Source organism: Rhinopithecus roxellana, chromosome 11 (assembly GCF_007565055.1).
Source record: "Rhinopithecus roxellana isolate Shanxi Qingling chromosome 11, ASM756505v1, whole genome shotgun sequence".
Lineage (NCBI taxonomy): Eukaryota > Metazoa > Chordata > Mammalia > Primates > Cercopithecidae > Rhinopithecus > Rhinopithecus roxellana.
The window spans coordinates 45,945,164-45,967,218 of record NC_044559.1 but is presented as its reverse complement, the minus strand read 5'-3'; the positions used below and the strand labels follow the sequence as shown (position 1 = coordinate 45,967,218).

At 41.2% G+C, this 22,055-nt stretch overlaps 1 protein-coding gene across 1 annotated transcript in view; it reads left to right on the top strand.

The window, feature by feature from the left end:
• The window catches only part of ADAM12 (ADAM metallopeptidase domain 12), a 373,482-nt gene extending 353,966 nt beyond the window's left edge, over window positions 1-19,516 (top strand). The window contains exons 22-23 of the mRNA XM_030940432.1: window positions 15,668-15,798; window positions 18,046-19,516. Of these exons, the coding sequence (XP_030796292.1) occupies window positions 15,668-15,798; window positions 18,046-18,106 (192 nt within the window). The 3' untranslated portion in view covers window positions 18,107-19,516. The remainder of the gene's footprint in view (window positions 1-15,667; window positions 15,799-18,045) is intronic.
• The last annotated feature ends 2,539 nt before the right edge of the window (window positions 19,517-22,055 follow it).

The window sequence follows — 22,055 nt, the reverse complement described above, 5'->3', positions numbered from 1 at the left end:
TATATCTTTGTATTTTTTTGTATGATTACACTAGGGCAGTTTCTCATCCTCAGTGTTTTGACATATTGTACTGAATACTCTTTGTTATGTGGGGTTTTCCTGTGCATTGTAGAATGTTTAGCAGCATCCATGGCCTCTATCAACTACATGGAAGTAACATGTGTAATCATGTCTCCAAACATTGCCAAAATGTCCTCTGAAAGGCAAAACCTCCCTTGATTGAAAACCACTGCTCTAAAGATTACAGTATATGTACTTACTTTATCATAGTTTATTAGTGTCAATATTTCATCACTTCAAGTAGAATACAGAAACTATCACCTTTTAGGTATCTTTTCCTCCTCCTTTTATAACACAGATGTCTTAAATATTACCTTTATGTGTACTGAGAGTGACTTCAGATGTTGTAATTTTGCTTTCAGCCAAACATAATCTTTAAAAGTTGAGTCTACTATATTTACTCATATATTTACTTGTTCTGTTCTTTCTTAACTCCTAATGTTTCAACTTATTTTCTGTCTGAAAAACTTTCTTTAGCCATTTTTTAAAAGCAAATCTGTAGGTGACAAATTCTCTTCATTTTCCTTTATCTGTGAATGTATTTATTGCTGGAGGATAGTTTGGCTGGATATAGAATTCTGCGTTGACTGTTTTCTCCATTCAGTACTTTAAAAATGTTGTTCCGCTTCCTTCTGGATTCCATGGTGATGAGAAATCCCCTAAAAGTTCTACCCATAGTCTCTGTTCCAAGGAAGGGATGTGGCATGTTATTGCAAGAAGTGATGGAAAGTAGAGATCTGCCAGTCTCTCGGACATGATGCCTGATGAGAAGTGGGAGGGAGGCATAGCTTTTTTCAAGTGTTGAGCTGGAATAAGATCAGGTATGGTCAAAACAGTTCTGTATTTCTGGACTGCTCTTTCTCTAGTGTTTTGTCTCAAGATAGCAGGATTTTCCAGTTGTGGGCCTATCTTGAGCCCAGGCCAAGATATATAAAAGAACACACACACACATACAAACACACCATTGGGTAGTTCCTTGAGTTCTGAGATCCCTAACCAGCATACTTTATGTCCAGATATTTTTGTTGCACTTAGCAGGAGAAATAGGGTGAAATGTGCTTATTCCACCTTGTCCAGACCTCATTTCTTCTTGCATTTTTTTGATTACTGGCACACTTGAACTACTGGTAGTAATGGTATGCTACCAATGGTAGCATACCATGGTATCCTAATGATATGCTGGCAAACTGGCCTTTTATTAAAAAATCCTGATTTATAGCTGATTTCTCTGGTATAAAACCTCCAACTGTGGCCAGTTTCAAGCTACAACTGTGACATTACTGAATGAGGAGTAGGGAATTGGCAGTTATGAGCCAGTACCAGCCAGCTCAAGCATACCACTGCTATTCAATGTATTTGTTCTGTGAAGTGTCTTTTCCTATCCTTTGCCTATTTATTTCTGTTTGAGAGGCAGAGTTTTTCTTCTTGGTTTATAAGAGTTTCTTTTAAAAATATTTTAGCTATGTATTATAATTTTAGTTATGATTTTTTGGCATAAGAATAATTCTGGTTTTAAATATTGAATTTTTATTTTGTGAATTTTCCCATTCCTTTCATGCTTGCAAAGTCCACTCCCATTTCATTATTAGTGAAAGTCCACATATAATTTCTTCTGTTTATTGACAGTTCTTTTACATTTGTTTTTCTAATTTGTTTTAGAGTTGCAGTCATGGAAGGTGGTGAGCATGCCCTAAACTTTTCTGGCCCATCAATATTTTGTGTGTGCATTTCAGGCAGCCAAAGAGCAGGGAAGCTCCTTTCCCATGTACCCCTCATCCTGAAGCTTTTTATTTCTTTTAAGCAACTCACCTGTGTACCATGTCAAACTGGGGCCAACAGACCATGTTATCAGAGGAAGGTATTCCTACTGCTGGTGTTTTTTTCTCCACCAGCAGGGACTCTTCCAAGATTTCCTTTAAAGCAGGCCTGAAAAAGTCCTTCATTCTGTTTTATGAAACTTAAGGAAATGTTACCCTTTAAACATCAATCACTGAAAACTCCACATTTCTCACTCCAGGCTGGTGTCTGTCTGGAACTTTTCCGAGACATATGATATAGATTAAGTGTGTGATTTCTCTCCCATCACACATAGGGAACAGGAATTAATTCCATGCAGGTGTGGAGAATATTTGGAGGTGACTCTTGTTTGGCAGCACAAATTGAATCCACTGACATTTTGTACTTTGGAGTTCCTTATGCCCTGCCCAGGACAACGTGACAAACACATAGCTACACAACTAATCCTGCTTCATTTGTCCAAATGTACCATCTAAGCATTCCAGAAGAAAACACTATCACAAACACCATCTTGGTCCACCTCACATTTAAATTGTAAGCTAGGTCTTTATAGAAACTATTTCATCTTCTATAAATGTTCTGCTTGACTTTTTTCAATGAAGGACAGCTGAATGAATGTACTCTCTTGTCCACAAACATACCTTTGCAATGTACCACTTTCTCCATGGTAAAAGGACCCTTGGAATTCAAGCTTCTCATCCTGACTCCCCAGTCTTGATCAAGGAAACAAACTTCTTTTCTTTTCATCCCATCAGCTGTATTAGAGGAAAAATAATTCAGTGTATTCATCTAGCTGTTCACTGCATCTTAAAGAAGGCTCTATGCATTTTCTGCAGAGATAGAGATCTTCAGTTCAGTGTTGCTGTCAAGACACAATATTTCTCCTAGTCAACAACTTATCTGTCTGTATTATATGCAACATATAATATTTTATAACACAAGACTCACCAGTCTGGCACAGTCTCTTCTAAGAAAAGGCTACCTTTGCTTAAGTTGCCATAGGAAGAGGGTGGCAGCTATTTCAAGGAGGTCCAAATTTGTTGTCCTCCTCAAACCCATATAAAAGCTGATGATGAGCTGGGGCTGTTACTGGTAAACAGCAGCTACTCCTCCACAAATACTTGGTCAGGATGCAGATGTGAGCAAAGCCAATTAATTTAAACCATGATTGTAGATCAATCAGTTGCTGGGCAGTTCACTCAGAGGTTGAGTCCAAACCTTCAAACTGTTCAACAAAATGAATTTGGCTCCAAATGGATAAGGGCATGTGCCCTTGTGACCTGTGTGGGTGTCTGATATTGAAACCTGCACTTGCAGAGTCTAGAAATCTGGGGATTAGGTCCTTGCTCATCAGAAATGCCAATTTGTAATGAGAAAAGAAAACCCATTCATCAATACGTTCTCCTAAAGCAGTAAGATGAAATACAAGAAAACTGAGTTTTATGAGAGCTTCTGTTGCTACACACAAAGCACAGGCTAATAACTGAGAATGGTGCTGGTGAGTGTCCTTCCATGCCCTTTCCCTGTGTTCCAGATCTCACCCTCCCCTAAGACCTCTCCACAGTCCTCCCTCCAGGACCCCGATCACCTGCTGCCATAGCCTGGAGTTACCAGTATGCCAGTTCTGCCCTACTTCTGAAGACACAGACTGATCTCAGGCACACCTAAGTCCAGCCTCTTGAACACAAAGATATGTAGGAAATATGCTGAATTGATGTGGACTTAAAATAGTAAAAAATCAGTTGTCACAATGTCATTCTCTGTAGAGCCATCACATTCAGTTAGTTTTAGATTAATGAAAATGAGTCCATTCCCCGTGTAAATCTAAAACACAGCTACCAAGGTCTTGGACTCTCCCTGCCACCTACCCAATACTTCCAGAAACTTTAACTGAACTTTCTTTGGCATCATATAATATACTAATTATTCATCAGACACAACCATCAAATATCTTTAAGGGTATCAGTTATCCACGGAAGCACGATCTCTTTCTGAAGAGAAAGAACTTCTCAGAATACGTTTTCAAGGGAAGTTGTTCACGTGATTACAGTATTCAAAGGGGTATTTGTTTCCCACTTATTTCTGTCACTGTAAACATGCAAATTACATAAAAAGCAGATGCCTGATATTTTAGCCTTTACATTTGTTAATAGGTAATATAGGCCTATAATTAAAAATCTCAACAGTACAAGGGTCATTCAGAAAACAGTCTCCCTCACACCTGTCACCAGTCTCCCTTCCCAGAAGCAATCATCACTGTTACTAGGCTTTTATAAAATGCAATTTAGGATACAATGAAGTGTCTCAGTTCTTCCCCCCACCCACCTCTCTGCAGGGAGAGATTATGGAAATTTTCAAACACTCAAAATTAGAGAGAAGAGTACAGTGAAACCCTATCTACCCATCACTCAACTTCAGCAACCGTCAACTTGCTATCACTCATCTTACATCCTTGTTTTGAATTCAAATGACAACACATTATATACTTACTTCTACTTTGGTTAATCCTTATTAGTTTTATACATCTGCCTCATTCTTTTCACTGGCTGCATTGTATTTGCGAAGCTATACCATGACTTCTTTCACCTGTCCCTTACAGATTCCCAGATGGGTTGTTTTCAGTCATTTGCTATGTCACACAGGCATAATCTTGCCCAAGATGGATAAATTCCCAAAAGCACAATTGCTGTGCAAAGGCCATATGCATTTAGAAATTTGATAGATTGGGTGAAGCTGCCTCTAAAGGAGTTGTTCCAGCTATTCTGTTCTCCAGCTTCTCACCAACACAGTGTGTTCAGAGGTTTTCCATCTCTTTGCCAATCGATAGGTTAAAAACAATGGTCTCCATGTTTTTCTTCATAGGAAATACTTCATAGTGAGATGAAATACCTTTTCACATGTTTAAGATTGTTTTCTTTTTCAAGAACTGCCTTTTCATCTTTGCCATTTTTAAAATTTAAGATTGGGGGGTACTGTTGTGGGAAGTCAGGGACCCCGAATGGAGGGACCTGCTGAAGCCGTGACAGAACAACATAGATTGTGAAGATTTCATGGACATTTGTTAGTTCTCCAAATTAATACTTTTATATAATTTCTCACGCCTGTCTTTACTGCAGTCTCTGAACATAAATTGTGACAATTTCATGGACATTTATCACTTCCCCAATCAATACTCTTATCATTTCCAATGCCTGTCTTTAATCTCTTAATCCCATCATCATAAGCTGAGGATGTATGTCGCCTCAGGACCCTGTGATGATTGCATTAAGTGCAGAAATTGTAAAGCATATGTGTTTGAACAATATGAAACCTGGGCACCTTGAAAAAAGAACAGGATAACAGCAATGTTCAGGGAACAAGGCAGATAACCATTAGGTCTGACTGCCTGGGAGCCAGGTAGGACAGAGCCACATTTCTCTTATTGCCAAAAACGGGTAAGAGAAATATCACTGAATTCTTTCCCCAGTAAGGAATATGAATAATTAACAGCCCTGGGAAAAGAATGCATTCTGGGGGTGTCAGAGGACTCTAAAATGGCTGCTCTGGGGGTGTCTGCCTTATGCAGTTGTAGATAAGGGATGAAACATGCCCTGGCCTCCTGCAGTGCCCCCAGGCTTGCTAGGATTAGAAAATTCCAGCCTGGCAAATTCTAGTCAGACCAGTTCTCTGCTCTTGAACCCTGATAAGATGTTTATCGACGGCAATGTGTGCACAGCAGGACATGGAACTTTATTAGTAATTCTAGTTTCACCCTGACCTCGTGATCTCACCCTGACCTTCTGCCTTGTGATCTTTTATTGCACTATGAAGCATGTGATCTCTGTGACCCACATGCTATTCGTACACTCCCTCCCCTTTTAAAATTGCTAATAAAAACTTGCTGGTTCTGTGGCTCAGGGGGCATGATGGAACCTGCCAACATGTGATGTCTCCCCCGGACACCCAACTTTAAAATTTCTCTCTTTTGTACTCTTTCCCTTTATTTCTCAGACCAGCCAACACTTAGGGAAAATAGAAAAGCACCTACGTTGAAATATTGGGGGCTGATTCCCCCAACAGGGTGGATGTGCAAGGTTGTTACATAGGTAAACATGTGCCATGGTGGTTTGCTGCACAGATCATCTCATCACCTAGATATTAAGCTGGGCATCCATTAGCTATTCTTTCTGATGTACTTCTCCTCCCGCTACCTGATTGTGTCCATGTGTTCTCATCATTTAGCTCCCACTTATAAGTGAGAACATGGGGTTTTTGGTTTTCTGTTCCTGCGTTAGTTTGCTGAGGATAATGGCCTCCAGCTCCATCCATGTCCCTGCAAAGGACATGATCCCATTCCTTTTTATGGCTGCATAGTATTCCATGGTATATATGTACCACATGTTCTTACCCAGTGTATCATTGATGGGCATTTAGGTTGATTCCATGTCTTTGCTATTGTGAATAGTGCTGCAATGAATATATGCATGCATGTATAATAGAATGATTTCTACTCCTTTGGGTATATACCCAATAATGGGATTCCTGGGTCAAATGGCATCTCTGCTGCTAGGTCTTTGAGGAATCATTACACTGTCTTCCACAGTGGTTGAACTAATTTACACTCCCACCAACAGTGTAAAAGCATTCCTTTTGCTCTGCAACCTTACCAGCATCTTTCTGACTGGCATGAGATGGTAGGTCATTGTGGTTTTGATTTGCATTTCCCTAATCAGTGATGTTGAGCTTTTTTTCATGTTTGTTGGCTCTGTGAATGTCTTCTTTTGAGAAGTGTCTGTTCATGTCTTTTGCCCACTTTTTACTGGGCCTGTTTTCTTGTAAATTTAAGTTCCTTATGGATGTTAGTTATTAGACTTTTGTCAGATGGATTGAAAAATTTTCTCCCATTCTGTAGGTTGTTCATTCTGATGTTTCTTTTGCTATACAGACGCTCTTTAATTAGATCCCATTTGTCAATTTTTGCTCTTGATGTCATCATGAAATCTTTTTGCATGCCTATGTCCTGAATGGTATTGCCTAGATTTTCTCCTGGGGTTTTTATAGTTTTGGGTTTTATATGTAAGTCTTTAATCAATCTTGATTTGATTTTTGTATATGGTGTAAGGAAGGGGTCCAGCTTCAATTTTCTGCATATCGCTAGCCAGTTCTTCCAGCACTATTTATTAAATAGGGAATCCTTTCCCCATTGCTTTTTGTCAGGTTTGTTGGAGATCAGATGGTTGTAGGTATGCAGTCTTATTTCTGGGTTCTCTATTTTGTTACACTGGTCTATGTGTCTGTATCAGTACCATGCCATTTTGGTTACCATAGCTTTGTAGTATAGTTTGAAGTCAGGTAACATGTCTTCAGCTTTGTTTTTTTGCTTAGGATTGTCTTGGCTATTTGGGCTCTTTTGGGATTCCATATGAATTTTTAGTTTTTTCTAATTTGGTGAAGAATGTCAGTAGTAGTTTGATGGGAATAGCATTGAATCTATTTGGGCAGTGTGGCCATTTTCATATTGCTTCTTTCTATTCATAAGCATGGAATGTTTTTCCATTTGTTTATGTCCCCTGATTTCTTTGAGCAGTGGTGTAGTTCTCCTTGAAGAGGTCCTTCACTTCCCTTGTTAGCTGCATTCCTAGGTATTTTACTATTTTTGTGGCAATTCTGAATGGGAGCTCATTCATGATTTGACTGTTGGCTTGCCTGTTGGTGTATAGGAATGCTAGCAATTTTTGCACATTGATTTTATATACTGAGACTTTGCTGAAGTTGCTTAAGAAGCTTTTGGGCTGAGACAATGGGGTTTTCAAGATATAGGATCATGTCATCTGCAAAGATAGTTTGACTTCCTCTCTTCCTATTTGAATATGCCTTCTCTTGCCAGATTGCCTATCCCAGAACTTCCAATACTATGTTGGCTAGGAGTGGTGAGAGAGGGCATCTTGTCTTATGCCAGTTTTCAAGGGGGAAAGCTTCCAGTTTTTACTCATTCAGTATGATATTGGCGTGGGTTTATCATAGATGGCTTTTATTATTTTGAGGTATGTTCCTTCAATAACTAGTTTATTGGGAGTTTTTTTTTTTTTTACATTATGGGGTGAATTTTATTGAAGGCCTTTTCTACATCTATTGAGATAATCATATGGCTTTTGTCTCTAGTTCTGTTTATGTGATAAATCACATTTATTGATTTGCATATACTGAACCAACCTTGTATCCCAGGATGAAGCCTACTTGATTGTGGTGGATAAGCTTTTGGATGTGCTGCCAGATTGTTTGCCAGTATTTTGTTAAGGATTTTTGCATCAATGTTCATCAAGGATATTGGCCTGAGGTTTTCTTCTTTTGTTGTATCTCTGCCAGATGTTGGGATCAGGATGCTGCTGGCCTCATAGAATTAGAGAGTAGTCCCTTCTTTCCAATTTTTTTGGAATAGTTTCAGCAGAAATGGTACCAGCTCCATTCTGTATATCTTGTAGAGTTCAGCTGTAAGTCTGTCTGGTCCTGGGTTTTGTTTGGTTGGTAGGCTATTTATTACAGCCTCAATTTCAGAACTCATTGTTGGCTATTCGGGGATTTGGTTTCTTCCTGGTTCTGTTTCAGAGGGTGTATTTGCTCTAGATTTTCTAGTTTATGTGCATAGAGGTGTTTATAGTATTATCTGATAGTTGTATTTCTGTGGGATCGACGGTGATATCCCCCTTAACATTTCTGATTGTGTCTATTTGATTATTAGTCTAGCTGATGGTCTATTTTAGTAATTTTTTTTCAAAACACTAGTTCCTAGATTCATTGATTTCTAGAAGGGTTTTTCATGTCTCTATCTCCTTCAGTTCCACTCTGATCTTGGTTATTTCTTGTCTTCTGCTAGCTTTGGGGTTTGTTTGCTCTTTGTTTCCCTAGTTCTTTGATTATGATGTTAGGTTGTTAACTTGATCTTTCTACATTTTTGATGTGGTCATTTAGTGCTATAGCTTTCCCTCTTAACACTGCTTTAGCTGCATCCCAGAGATTCTGGTATGTAGTCTCTTTGTTCTCATTAGTTTCAAAGAACTTTTTGATTTCTGCCTTAATTTCATTATTTACCCAAGAGTCATTCAGGAGCAGGTTGTTCAGGTTCCATGGAGTTGTGTGGTTTTAGTAGATTTCTTAATCTTAAGCTCTAATTTGATTACACTGACAATTATTTCAGTTTTTTTGCATTAGCTGAGGAGTGTTTTACTTCTGATTATGTGATCAGTTTTAGAGTAAGTGCTGTGTAGTAATGAGAAGAACGTAGATTGTTGGTTTTGGGTGGACAGTTCTAGAGACGTGTAACCGATCCATTTGCTCCAGAGCTGAGTTCAAGTCCTAATGTCTTTGTTGATTTGCTGTCTAATATTGTCAGGGGGTGTTAAAGTCTCTTACTATTATTGTGTGAGAGTCTAAGTCTCTTTGCAGGTCTCTAAGAATTTGCTCTATGAATCTGGGTGGTATTAGATGCACATATATTTAGGATGGTTAGCTCTTCCTATTGAACTCTTTACCATTATGCAATTTTTTTTTTTTTTTTTTGATCTTTGTTTCTGACAAAACAGACTTCTTTAAACCAAGATTGCAACCCCTGCTTTGTTTGCCATTTGCCTGGTAAACTTGCCTCCATCCCTTTATTTTGATCCTATGTGTATCTTGGCACATGAGATGGGTTTCTTGAAGACAGCTCACCAATGGGTCTTTCTTCATTATCCAGATGATATTGGGCCAGATATGAAATTCCAGGTTGGAAAATCTTGAAGAATGTTGAACATTGGTCCCCAATCTCTTCTAGCTTGTAGGGTTTCCACTGGGAGGTCTGATAGGCTTTCCTTTGTAGGGGACCTGGTTTTTTTCTCTGGCTGCCCTTAACATTTTTTCTTTCATTTTGACCTTGGAAAATCTGATTATGTGTCCTGGGGTTGGTCTTCTCATGGAGTATCTGATCAGGGTTCTCTGGATTTCCTGAATTTGAATGTTAGCATGTCTTGCCAGGTAGGGGAAGTTCTCCTGGATTATATCCTGAAGTATGTTTTCCATCTTTGTGGGCTTATCTACCTCTGATCTTCGAGGTTGCTGACCTTTGGATTTTTGTGGGTTGTTTTCTGTTTAACAATCTGGCCACTCTTCCGTAAGGCTGCTGCAATTTGCTGGGGGGTCTCTGTTCTGCCTGTCTCTTCGGGTACTCCAATCACTTGTAGATTTGGTCTCTTTACATAATACCATATTTCTCAGACCTTCTGTTCATTCCTTTTCATTCTTTTTTCTCTTTTGTCTGCCCATCTTATTTCAGAAGGAGAGTCTTCAAGCTCTGGGATTCTTTCCTCTGCTTCGTCTGTTTTGCTGTTAATACTTGATTGTGAAGTTCGTGTAGTGTTTTTTAGCTTTAACAGGCCAGTTATGTTCCTCTCTAAACTGGCTATTTTGGCTGTCAGCTCCTGTATTATCATGATTCCTAGCTTCTTTGAATTAGGTTACCACATGCTCCTTCAGCTCAGCAAAGTTCTTTATTACCCACCTTCTCAAGCCTACTCTGTCATTTCAGCCATCTCAGCCCCAGCCTAGTTCTGAGCACTTGCTGGAGAGGTTGTTGCCATGATTTGGAGAAAAAGTGGCACTCTGGCTTTTTGAGTTTTTTGTGTTGATTCTTTCTCATCTTTGTGGGCTTAGCTACCTTTGATCTTTGATGCTGCTGACCTTTGGATGAGGTAGTTGTTTTCTGTTTAACAGTTTGGCCACTCTTCTGTAAGGCTACTGCAATTTGCTGGGGGTCTGCTCCAGACCCCAGTAGCCTGTTTTTCTTGTACCACTTCCCATGGTGGGGGTTCCCTTGGCTGTGTGTCACTCCCAGGTAGGCCATCGCCTCACCCTGGTTGTTTTTGTTGTTGTTCTCCGTGTGTCTGTTTCACTAATCAATCCCACTTAGTGTATAATCAAATTTTTTTTCTAGATGACTACCTAGTAATCCTTAATACCATTTATTTTGTCCTTGATTGATTGGCATTGGCCTATGTTTTATTAGATTTGTCTGGTTTCTCGTTCTCCTCTACCTTCAACCAGCTCAAGGTCTTATATGATCTTCCTCTTGCTACTATTAGATCTTGGAAACATGACTTTAATCTCCCCTCTACAAATGTGAAATAATAGTACTTGCCTTTTGGGACCTTGTGATAGTTACCTGAAAATATTAGGAACTTTCCTTTAAACATTGCTTTACCTTGCTCACTGTCCAAGTTGTATTTTGTATTTTTTAAATAGTCTACATGTTCTCTTCTGTTTTCCTCCTTGGCCCAAAGATTGAACTTATTTTTTGTTTTTAAAATATTTAAAATATAGAAAAGTAAAAACAAACTAAAATTTACTCATTTATTCTACATAGAAATAACCATTGTTTCACATCTTTCTAGATGTATATGCCTAAATTTCAGAAATATGCATACTCTATCACTTTTTTAAAAAACATTAAAGTCACTACATTAGCCTCCCTCCAGATACAATCACTGTTGTTTGATTTAATAGAATATTTTGAATATTTTTGTATAAATATGTATCCATGAATATAGTTTTGTTTTAAACTTTACATAATGGTATCAAACTGTACTTCATGCAATTTGCACTCATCTATGTTGTACGTTTTTTGCTTCTAGAAGTTCTCTTTGGTTCTAATTCAACTGTGCTAGCTTGTCTTGCACTTCTTTAAACATAGTAAGAAAACTTTTTCCAATAATCCCAAAATCTGAAGTCTTTGGATATGTTACTGCTGAAGTTTCTATCACTTCTCACTCCTGGTGCCTTGTTTCCTTGTATGCCTTTTTTCCCATGAGTTCATTTTTTTAAATTATAGTTCTTCGAGGCCTAGGATGCAGGTGTAGTCTTCCATAAAGGGTTATTTTGCCTCTGCCAGGTGCCTGGGGGCAGTACCAGTTTGAGACCACTTCAAATGGCTTGGAGCTTACTGAACTACTCAGGTGATGTGATTTCAGCTTCAAGTCCTCAAGGAAAATTTGTGGGACAGGTTTATTTTCCTCCCTTGGTCTGTCAAGTACCAGAAGAATGCTCCTTATAGTAACCTGGGGATAGATTATAGTATGCATTTACTTCTAGAAGATTCTTAACCTGCGGTCTCGTCTGTAGAGCCCAACTTGAACGGAGAGGAGTCGGGAAGAGAATTCTCTCTCATTAAACTTGGACATTTGGTTTCTGCCCATGTGTCTTGACCTCGGTTGTATTCCTCACTGTGAAAGTATCAAAACCCACATTTAGGTTTCCCTAACTTGCCAGATGCCTCCATCTTCAGTTACTATTCCCTCTCCATGCTGCTGCTTTCACTTAGATTTAAACATTTACTGCCTTGTAACTCTTGGTGGTTATCAGAGAAGGGGTACAGCACAACAACAGAGCCTGCCATGTTACTGGAAATGGAAGGCCCGCCTATCAACTTTGGCAAGTTCCATACCACCTACATTAGGGTTTGCAACATTTATATTCTGATCTATAGCCATAATTCCCACAACTCTTTTTAGCTAGAGGTAGACCGAATTTGTACAGTGAAACATGTTGATGCTGCCCCAGCCCTGCATGAACTCACCAGGGATCTCTGGGGCATCTCTGGCATTTTCCTGTGATGAATTCCAGTCTTCCTGCAGAGATTTCTCTGCCTGCAGAGATTTCTCTGGATAAGCAGGGCATGTTTACTCTCGCTTACCATGTGAAGTTGATAACAGCTGAGACTTCTTCATGATGCTGGTCAAGGCAAAGTGGTTATATTTGGATTTAAAATTGTTTTGAAACCTCTAAAAAATTTGAAATATGTGGCTATTACCAGAACATGAGCAGAAAATAGAAGAATGGAACAGCCCTATTTAATAGCATACCTGGATTTTTCTTCAATATCTGGAAGAAGTTAAGAGGGCATAAGAATGAGGTTTGAATTCTTCATTTCCTTGTTTGAAAATAGATTTAAAGAAATGTTTATCATGTGTGAGCAATCTGCCTAGAGTCATTTCTCAGCTCCCTTCAGATGATGCTTGGTGATCACACAACTTCTCTGCGACAGGTTCAGGTTCAGGTTTTGCAAAGGCAGAATGAAAAGCAACACCTAAAAGAGAGCATGGCAATGTCGTCCCTTCCTCCAAGGTCAAAATGTGCAGCTGGTGCTTCTTGCATCATAGGTTCCACACCTCCATGCCTAATGTCTAAGACACGAAGGCACATCTTCTTGGACTAACCCCACTGTTCCATGGCCATTCTGTCCCAGTTAAGCCCTGGCAGGAAGCCAGCATCTTACCTAGGCAACATCTTTGCTTGCAACCTGTCTCATGCTTCCATCCAAACCATGTCCTGGCCATGGCTAGAGGAAGCAGATGGTGCCTGCACTGATCCCCAGGTTGGAGGACAGACCCTTCAATCAGCATCTCAGCCATTTGGGTTTTCTTCACTATGGTGACCATATAATTTATCTTCTAACGTAGGAGACGTGCCTGTGATTAATAAACAGGATGATAAACAAATTGCGAATGTCCCAGGCAAACTAGAATGAATGGCTCACCTAATTATCTCCTATGTTTCCATGATCAATTCAAATATATTGTGATAGATACCTTTTTCCTCCAGCATTGCAATAAAAACCTGACGTTATCTTCATTGTCAAGACAGCTTAGTCATACTTAGCAGAACTAGTATTGCTTAATTATTTCAATTTGATGAGTGCATACATCCATTTTTACATGACACACTAATGTCTTGCTCATGGTTTTCTGTTAGCTATAGGAAAGGGAGCTTGATTTGTTATCTTAATTATCCAAAGTTTGTTAGTAGGGTTACAGTGCTTTTTGGTGGTAAATTCACGCCATTAATAACTGTAATCCAGCAGTAGCTAACACTCATGGGTTAGTGCATGCCAGGCCCTGTGCTAGGAGCAATATCTCATTTAACCTTCACATCCACCCGGGAGGAAGGGACTATGACCATCCCCTCTCTACCAGTGAGGACAGTGTGTGTGTATGTGGAGCTGGTTGAATATATAAACAAACCATGCTCTTGGGCAAATTATACGGCCTTTATTCCTAGCTAGGGGGTTTTTTTCTAGTTGATGTTTCCTTTAATGAAAACTAATGTAGAAATGTCACTTCTAAGTCTGTCCCTTGTTCTGGGACTTTTTCCTAGCCCAAAGTGTCCATTGTTCCAACTCATCTTCCACACACCTATGGTTTACAGACTTCTGTGGTAGCTTCCTTTGCTTTACAAAGATATGTTAAATGGTGATTATATTGTTGCATTCTTTCAGCTGAGCCCCAACTGCTGAATGTCATTTCATGTGATTGGCACTGTGAGAGAAATTCAAGTGTTTGAAATCATTGTTGAGTGTTGCTAGATATAAGGAATACTGGGTCCTATGATGGTGGATTGGAGCATTTGATTATTAGGGATGTTCTGTCTCCTTGGAGGCTCTAGCACCATTTCTGACAGACGTTCTATGCATTCATGAAGACAAATTTCCAGGCTTCAAGGACAAGACATGGCACCCACATTCACCTGGGGCCAAGAGCAGAGATGTGTCCAACACTGACTTCTGCACACAGCTCCAATGAACGCCTCTCTCATGTGTATCCACAGGAGGGGCCCCACGAAAAAAAGCGGCATGTGTTCTTACATTTTTTTTTTTTTTTTTGAGACAAAGTCTTGCTCTATCACCCAGGCTGGAGTGCCGTGGCTCAATCTCAGCTCACTGCAACCTCTGCCTCCCAGGTTCAAGTGATTCTCCTGCCTCAGCCTCCCGAGTAGCTGGGATTACAGGCACATGCCACCATGCCAGGCTAATTTTTTTTGGTATTTTTAGTGGAGACGGGGTTTCACCATGTTGGCCAGCCTGGTCTCAAACTCCTGACCTCAGGTGATCCGCCCGCCTCGGCCTCCCAAAGTGCTGGAATTACAGGCGTGAGCCACCACGCCCTGCCGTTTTTCTATTTCTATTAAACATTTTTAAATTGTGGCATGAAGGAATGCTGATATTAATAACTATTAAGTGTGTGCTGGGAACTTTCTATGCATTATTTTCTTTAATCCTCATAACAATGCTGAGATAGGTCTTTTTCCCCACATTTTCCAGAGAAAGAGGTCAAGTGACTTGCACAAGTCCCAAAGCATCATTTTTGGCTAAAACCCAGCATGGAATAACCCCACCTTCCCTGGCCAACTCCCTCACTGGCTTCTGGTCAACACAGCCCTGCCCCTTAGTGTGTTTACAAAACTTGACTTGCCCCTCAGACCACTGCATCAATTCTTTGAGCTTATGAGAAAGTATTTAGTGGAGGAACTTCGGTGCATTTCACAGCCATCTGGAGCAACATGTGGAATAGTGCCTGCACATGGCCGACTGAGCACGACCATCCTCACCATCTAATCCACCCACAGATGAGCGAGTCCTGCTATGTGATATTGACAAAACTGAAGAAATGAATGTGATGTTGAAAAGATTTTCACCAACTTCTCATTTTAGAGTGATTAGAAAGCACAGGAAAGTGTGTGTTCTCAGGGTGACATTGGCAGAGAAACCCCAACATCAACTCTACCCCAGGGCCCAGGGATAGCCCAGAAGCCCCACAGTCGAGTGTTTATAACTGTGATCCATGGATAAGTCTTAAATGTTAGAGAAAATTTTGACAAGAAGGTTAATAGAGCTCAGCCTCCACCCATCTTGTATGGTGAGAGGATGATATTCAGGAATCAGGGCCTGTGCCAAGTGGCAGGGCCTGCTTCTCAGGGGCTTCTGCTGGCTCCTGGAAAGTGACTCTGCCTAACGCTATGTTTGTTGCAGGGGACCTGTAAGCCAAACCCCCCTCAGAAGCCTCTGCCTGCAGATCCTCTGGCTAGAACAACTCGGCTCACCCATGCCTTGGCCAGAACCCCAGGACAGCGGGAGACCGAGCTCCGCCTGGCACCCCTCAGGTTCGTGTGACATGCCATGTCTATCTGTCTCTCTCTCTCAAACTCTTGTAGGACCAACCATGGCTAATCCAAGCCAGGACAGGGGTGCAGTTGTCTAGGCCATGCTTCCTGCTCTCCCTACAACTGGGAATACCATAAAATAGACATGACAATTACCGGGAAGGAAGCAGTCCACAGGCTTATAATCACAGGCATCACCACACAGTGCCTATCAACAGCCACAGTGGACCTAAGAGGGCAAATCAAGATGCCGTAAAACTACAGTACCTGAGAAAGCCAAGCCTGTAAGACACAAAGAAAAAGAAGAGCTACCAAGTAGCACGACAGTATGAAGACTGGACACCTGTGTTAGTCTCACATTGCTATGAAGAAATACCTAAGACTGGGTAATTCATAAAAGAGTTTCCATTGGCTCACAGTTCCATAGGTTGTACAGGAAGCATAGCAGCATATGCTTCTGGGGAGGCCTCAGGAAACTTACAATCATGGCAGAAGTGGAAGCAAGCACTTCACGTGGCTGGAGCAGGAGAAAGAGAAAAGGGGGAGGTGCTAAACCATTCAGGAAGGATCTGCCTCCATGATCTAGTCACCTCCCACCATGCCCCACCTTCAACTTTGGGGATTACAATTTGACATGAGACTGGGGCAGGAACACAGATTCAAACCATCTCAACGCCCACCTCCACAACTCTCAGCAGATTCTGCCCAGTCCCTGAGGCCCTGAGACATTAGATGGGTTGGAGGCACACAGCTGGAGCAAGGGACATATGGGGAGTAAGGCAAAGCAGCTGCCCAGCAGCAGGATGCTGGGAAAACAGGGACAATGGGCAAAAGGAATCACCTTTTACAACTTCTCCTGCTTGGTCCACTAGAAAGGCAGAGACCTCAATCCCAACCTCTGCTGGGAAGCTAACCCCATGGTGTGGGGGAGCCAGCTCACCCTGGTTGGTGAGCGCTAACAAATTTCCAGGAATTTAAACCTAGCCAATAGTAAGGATTCAGTTATACAAATTTATAAGTTATATTAGAAACAAAGGTAATAAGTGCTCAAAACTCACTCCATGTTTTAATCTCCATTTTGCTGTAATTATCTGTGCTCTTGAGATTGCACTTGACCATTATTTCTGTATGGCAGAAAACCTAGGTCATGGTAGCTGCCTGCATCTCTTCCATGTTTAGTGACATCAGGTGGTAGCTTGAAATCAGCCACAGGGGGAGTACTTACACCATAGAAATCGGCAAACACTGCAAATCAGGCTTTCCTGCCCCCAACCCCATGGACTGTTAAACATTTACCAACACACAGCTGAGTTAAACCCAAGCCAAAGTACTCTTCTGACACACATGCCCTCTTGGCAGGAAGCCTGCTTTATGAGCGCAAAAGAACCAAAGGTACTGTGTTGGCCAGGCCCTGGGTTCAGGATCTCTGAAGGAGAAGACACACTGGAGTGATTTCATTACAGCTCTTGGGAAGAATGTTTGGCCTGTGAAAGAAAGAGCTGCCTAATAAATCTCAGAGATAAAGGCGGTCAAAGGGTCAGGACAATTGCTTAATTCCCGACTGCATAAATAGAAAAAAATTGCGTAGCATCCTAATTATTTCATTGTGGTTTGCATGTTGATCTTGAAGTTATTGTTCTTGTTCTATTTGAGGAAGAAACACTACATGAACACAATGAGGGGAAGCCCTTTTTCGGAAATGCCCTCAAGCCGTGGCTGATCTTACCTCTGTCAGTTGCTGATTTTGGTCCTGTCCTGCACATTTCATTTTTGAGGGACACTGGGTGCCCACCTTTGCTCCCTGTTCTCTGGAGCTGTGCTGCGGGATACAGGGACTGCTAGGCATGTTGTGCCTGGTAAAAGTCTTACTGTATTTTGAAGACTTAGTACCCTAAAATGTCAACTATCATTTTTTTTCTATTGATGACCTGTTGAAATAATCCTCTAGGTGTACTGAGTTAAATGTATTACTAAAGTTAATTTCACCTCTCTTTACTTTTTTCATGTAGCTACTAGAAAAATTTCTTGTGTAGCTCACGTTTTTTCTGTGGGACAGTGCTGTTCTAGAGCCGACTTGTGGGTGGGAAGTGCAGCTTTGGAGAGGTCTCCCACCGCCGTTATGAGGGGCAGTGCTATCTGACACAGAAAACCCTTCAGCCTGTCAGAATACATCTCCAGCCCCAGACCTCTCTATCCTCAGAATCACTTCTCAAGGGCTCTGATCTTTCTTTTCCTCTCTTCATTCAGACTTGCTCCACAATATCCACACCAAGTGCCCAGATCCACCCACACCGCCTACATTAAGTGAGAAGCCGACACCTTTTTTCAACAGTGAAGACAGAAGTTTGCACTATCTTTCAGCTCCAGTTGGAGTTTTTTTGTACCAACTTTTAGGATTTTTTTAATGTTTAAAACATCATTACTATAAGAACTTTGAGCTACTGCCGTCAGTGCTGTGCTGTGCTATGGTGCTCTGTCTACTTGCTCAGGTACTTGTAAATTATTAATTTATGCAGAATGTTGATTACAGTGCAGTGCGCTGTGGTAGGCATTTTTACCATCACTGAGTTTTCCATGGCGGAAGGCTTATTGTGCTTTTAGTATTTTAGTGAACTTGAAATATCCTGCTTGATGGGATTCTGGACAGGATGTGTTTGCTTTCTGATCAAGGCCTTATTGGAAAGCAGTCCCCCACCTACCCCCAGCTGTGCTTATGGTACCAGATGCAGCTCAAGAGACCCCAAGTGGAACCTCAGTTGATTTTCTAGATTCCCTATCTCAGGCCAGAGCCAAAGGGCTTCAGGTCCAGGCTGTGTTTGGCTTTCAGGGAGGCCCTGTGCCCCTTGACAACTGGCAGGCAAGCTCCCAGGGACAGCTCTGGGACAGCCGGTAGAAATCTGGCTTCTGGCCAGGAAGTTTTGGAGAGAACCTGGGTTGCAGACAGGAATTTTAAGGTGTAGCCACACAAAGATAGAGACTGGAACACTAGACAGGCTGGAACTTGACCCTGAGTTGACCAGCCATGAGCATGTTTGGCTCAAGGCTGTGCTTGATAGAAATGCCAAGCACTTCCTTTTCTGGCTGTCCTTAAAAGAAACCTACTGCCCAGGCACTGCAAACCACCACCTCCCTGTACTGCTTGGAGCCAAGCAAATCACCACAAACTGTAACACAACGATCATATATTCAGACAGATGAGGCTTTCCATGGGACCACAACTATTTTCAGATGTGAACCATTAACCAGATCTAGTCAATCAAGTCTGTCAATAAAAAAATCTCCTTTTACTGCAAAGTTCAACTTATTGAAAATTAGGCAGACTCTTTCTTTATGCTTGCAAAAACTGCAACCAAATGGAATGTGATATTCATGGGTATAGCTCACGTCTGCTATCATTATTCGTAGATATTGGACAAAGAGCTTTCTCTATGGGGCATCCTCTTCTTCCAACTTGGCTGCAGGAATCTTTAAAAGATGCTTTTAACAGAGTCTGAACCTATTTCTTAAACACTTGTAACCTACCTGTTGAGCATCACAGAATGCGATAAAGAAATCAACCTGCCTATCAACTTCCTAAATATGTGTGAGATGCTGTCTTGGGCAGCATCCCCTTGAACTTTTCACACTCTTCAAATGCCTGACTAGGGAGCCATGTTTCACAAGGTCTTTAAGATGACTAATGGCATGAGAAATACAAAAATACTCAGATAAAGTAAAATGTCATGATGCCTCCCACTTCTGGAGTGAGAAGTGTCTTCTGGAGGGGTCATGTATGACTGGTTTTCACATTAGAAGACAATTGACAACAGTTACATAATTCACTCTGAGTGTATTATGAGAAGGGCTTCTTTGGGGGGTCAACAGTTTTCCTATGCCTTGAAACAGAAAGAAAAATATGTACCAAGAATCTTGGTTTGCCTTCCAGAAAACAAAACTGCATCTCACTTTCCCGGTGTTCCCCACTGTATCTAGGCAACATAGTATTCATGACTATGGATAAACTAAGTAAACATGTGACACACACACACACACAAAAGGGAACCCAGCTCTAATACATTCCAACTCTTATAGCATGCATCTGTTTATTCTATAGTTAAGTTCTTAAAAATGTAAAGCCATGCTGGAAAATAATACTGCTGAGATACATACAGAATTACTGTAACTGATACTACACTTGGTAATTGTACTAAGGCCAAACATATATATATATATATATATATATATATATATATATATATATATATACACTATTAAAAAGGTTTACAGAATTTTATGGTGCATTATGGGGGCACTGTCTTTTTAGATGCCCAAATCCTTAGATCTGGCATGTTAGCCCTTCCTCCTATTATAAGAGGATATGAATTGAGTTTTTCTTTTGTTTTTTTGTTCTTAGCTGTAATTCCTATGCTTCTACTTCAGAGAGCCAGGAAGAGTTTGATATTAAAGGAGGTTAAAACTGTGACCTTATGCCATGTCATCAATGGCCACTTAGGGGCCGTGGCTGATGACACATTCTTATCTCTACAGTACTAATTTGTTTTTATAGAGCCATGCATTTTATTTCTGAATAAGAACATATTTAAACTAATATTCCCTTACAATACAGACAGTATTAATCCTTCCAAGATGCAATATTTATCAAGTGAAGCATATTTAACAGCAAATTCCATTATAACGTAACTTAGGAAACGAACCAATAACCAGGGTGTTTTGTGGTGGGGGGAGGCAGGGGGTGGAGTACTCTTTTTTATATCCTCAAAACAACAACAAAAAAATTAATACTTATATATTTCAATGGCAATCTAGTTTTTTTAAAATATTGTATAGGCATGAATAATAGAGGTGGTTTGAGTTTTATAAGGCCATCACCTGGAAAGTCAATGCGACTAGACACAAAGTAGCCCAGAGGCCACGTTTCTTCCTACAGTTTCTTATACTTGTAGGTTCTATGACCTCACTTCATAGGTTCCAGGCAATTCCACTGAAAGGTTTGTCTCCTGAAATTTTTTAAGTTTGTTTTCCTGACACATGTAATCAGATGTGTAGCAACCGGGGGAAACGAAGCCTAACATTCTCCATTGTGGAAATACACACAGGAGGTTACACTTCCCAGGGTGGATTTTTCCAGCTTACACATGTGGGATGACATCACAGAAACCACAAAAGCAGCAAATTAAACTGTAGGAGAGTAAATACTCCTGACGAGTCTCGGGGGGGACATTTTTATGCCTTCTTAACTTTATGAGAATTCTCAGGCTTAACTATAGGCCATTGTTCCCTGGCAAATCAATACATCAATGCATCCTCAAAAAAAAAAAACAAAACCCTGCTAACACTGTGTCAGAATGTTCTTAGGAGCCTATGGTCTCCACGGTGCTAAAAAGAGCCTGGTGCTGGGCCGACTGGCAGGGCTGAGCGTCCTCCTGCCCCTTTGCCACTGATGTTTACTAAGCACTCTGAGCCAATGAGACCCCCAGCAGCAGAAAGGGTACAAGGCAGTGACAGGGCAGCAGGGCCAGATCTTTCTCATGCACCCTGACCTCTTGCAGACTTTCCCCGTGAGGTGTACTCATTTCAAAACTGCTATATGCAGGGCTCCCATACGTTATCACTCAGGCTGAGAGATCCTTCCTCACTGCCCACAGCACACTCAGGCTGGAGATCCTTCCTCACTGTGCTCAAGACGGCCCCAGCCAGACACCAGTTACCCAGCTGAAAGTCACAAACCCTCCCAGAAGTCTCCCAACACTAGTGCTGACCAGAGGTGGGGCTCTCAGGCTAGGAGTTTCACACACTATGACAGGCTTCTGGGGGACACTGCAGGACCCCTTTTCGCCTCCTCTCCCATGCTAGAAGCCAGCCCTAGGCAGTTGCAGTTACTCCCTGTGACTCAGCAGCAGGCTGATTCAACACAGCTGCCCATAGGAAGCCAGTGGCCAATACATCTGTTTACCTTTCCCTATCACCCAGACACAAGCCCCTTTCCCAGGTCAAACCCCAGGCCAATGCATCTCCAGTTTCTGACAGTCAAATTGCTATTTCCGTTGCTACTTTAGATCAGCCAAAGTGGTGACTGCTACAGTGTGTGGCTGTCCCTACAAGGCCCACCCAAGGGATGCCCAAAGGCCAACCTTCTCCAGGGCCACAGCCCAGAGCAACCCCACCAGCCTGAGTCCAGCAGAGGACCTCCCACCCAATGTCTTGTTCTAATTAGAAGGGGAAGTTAGCCATAGAAAATCAACTTATAATTACAAAAT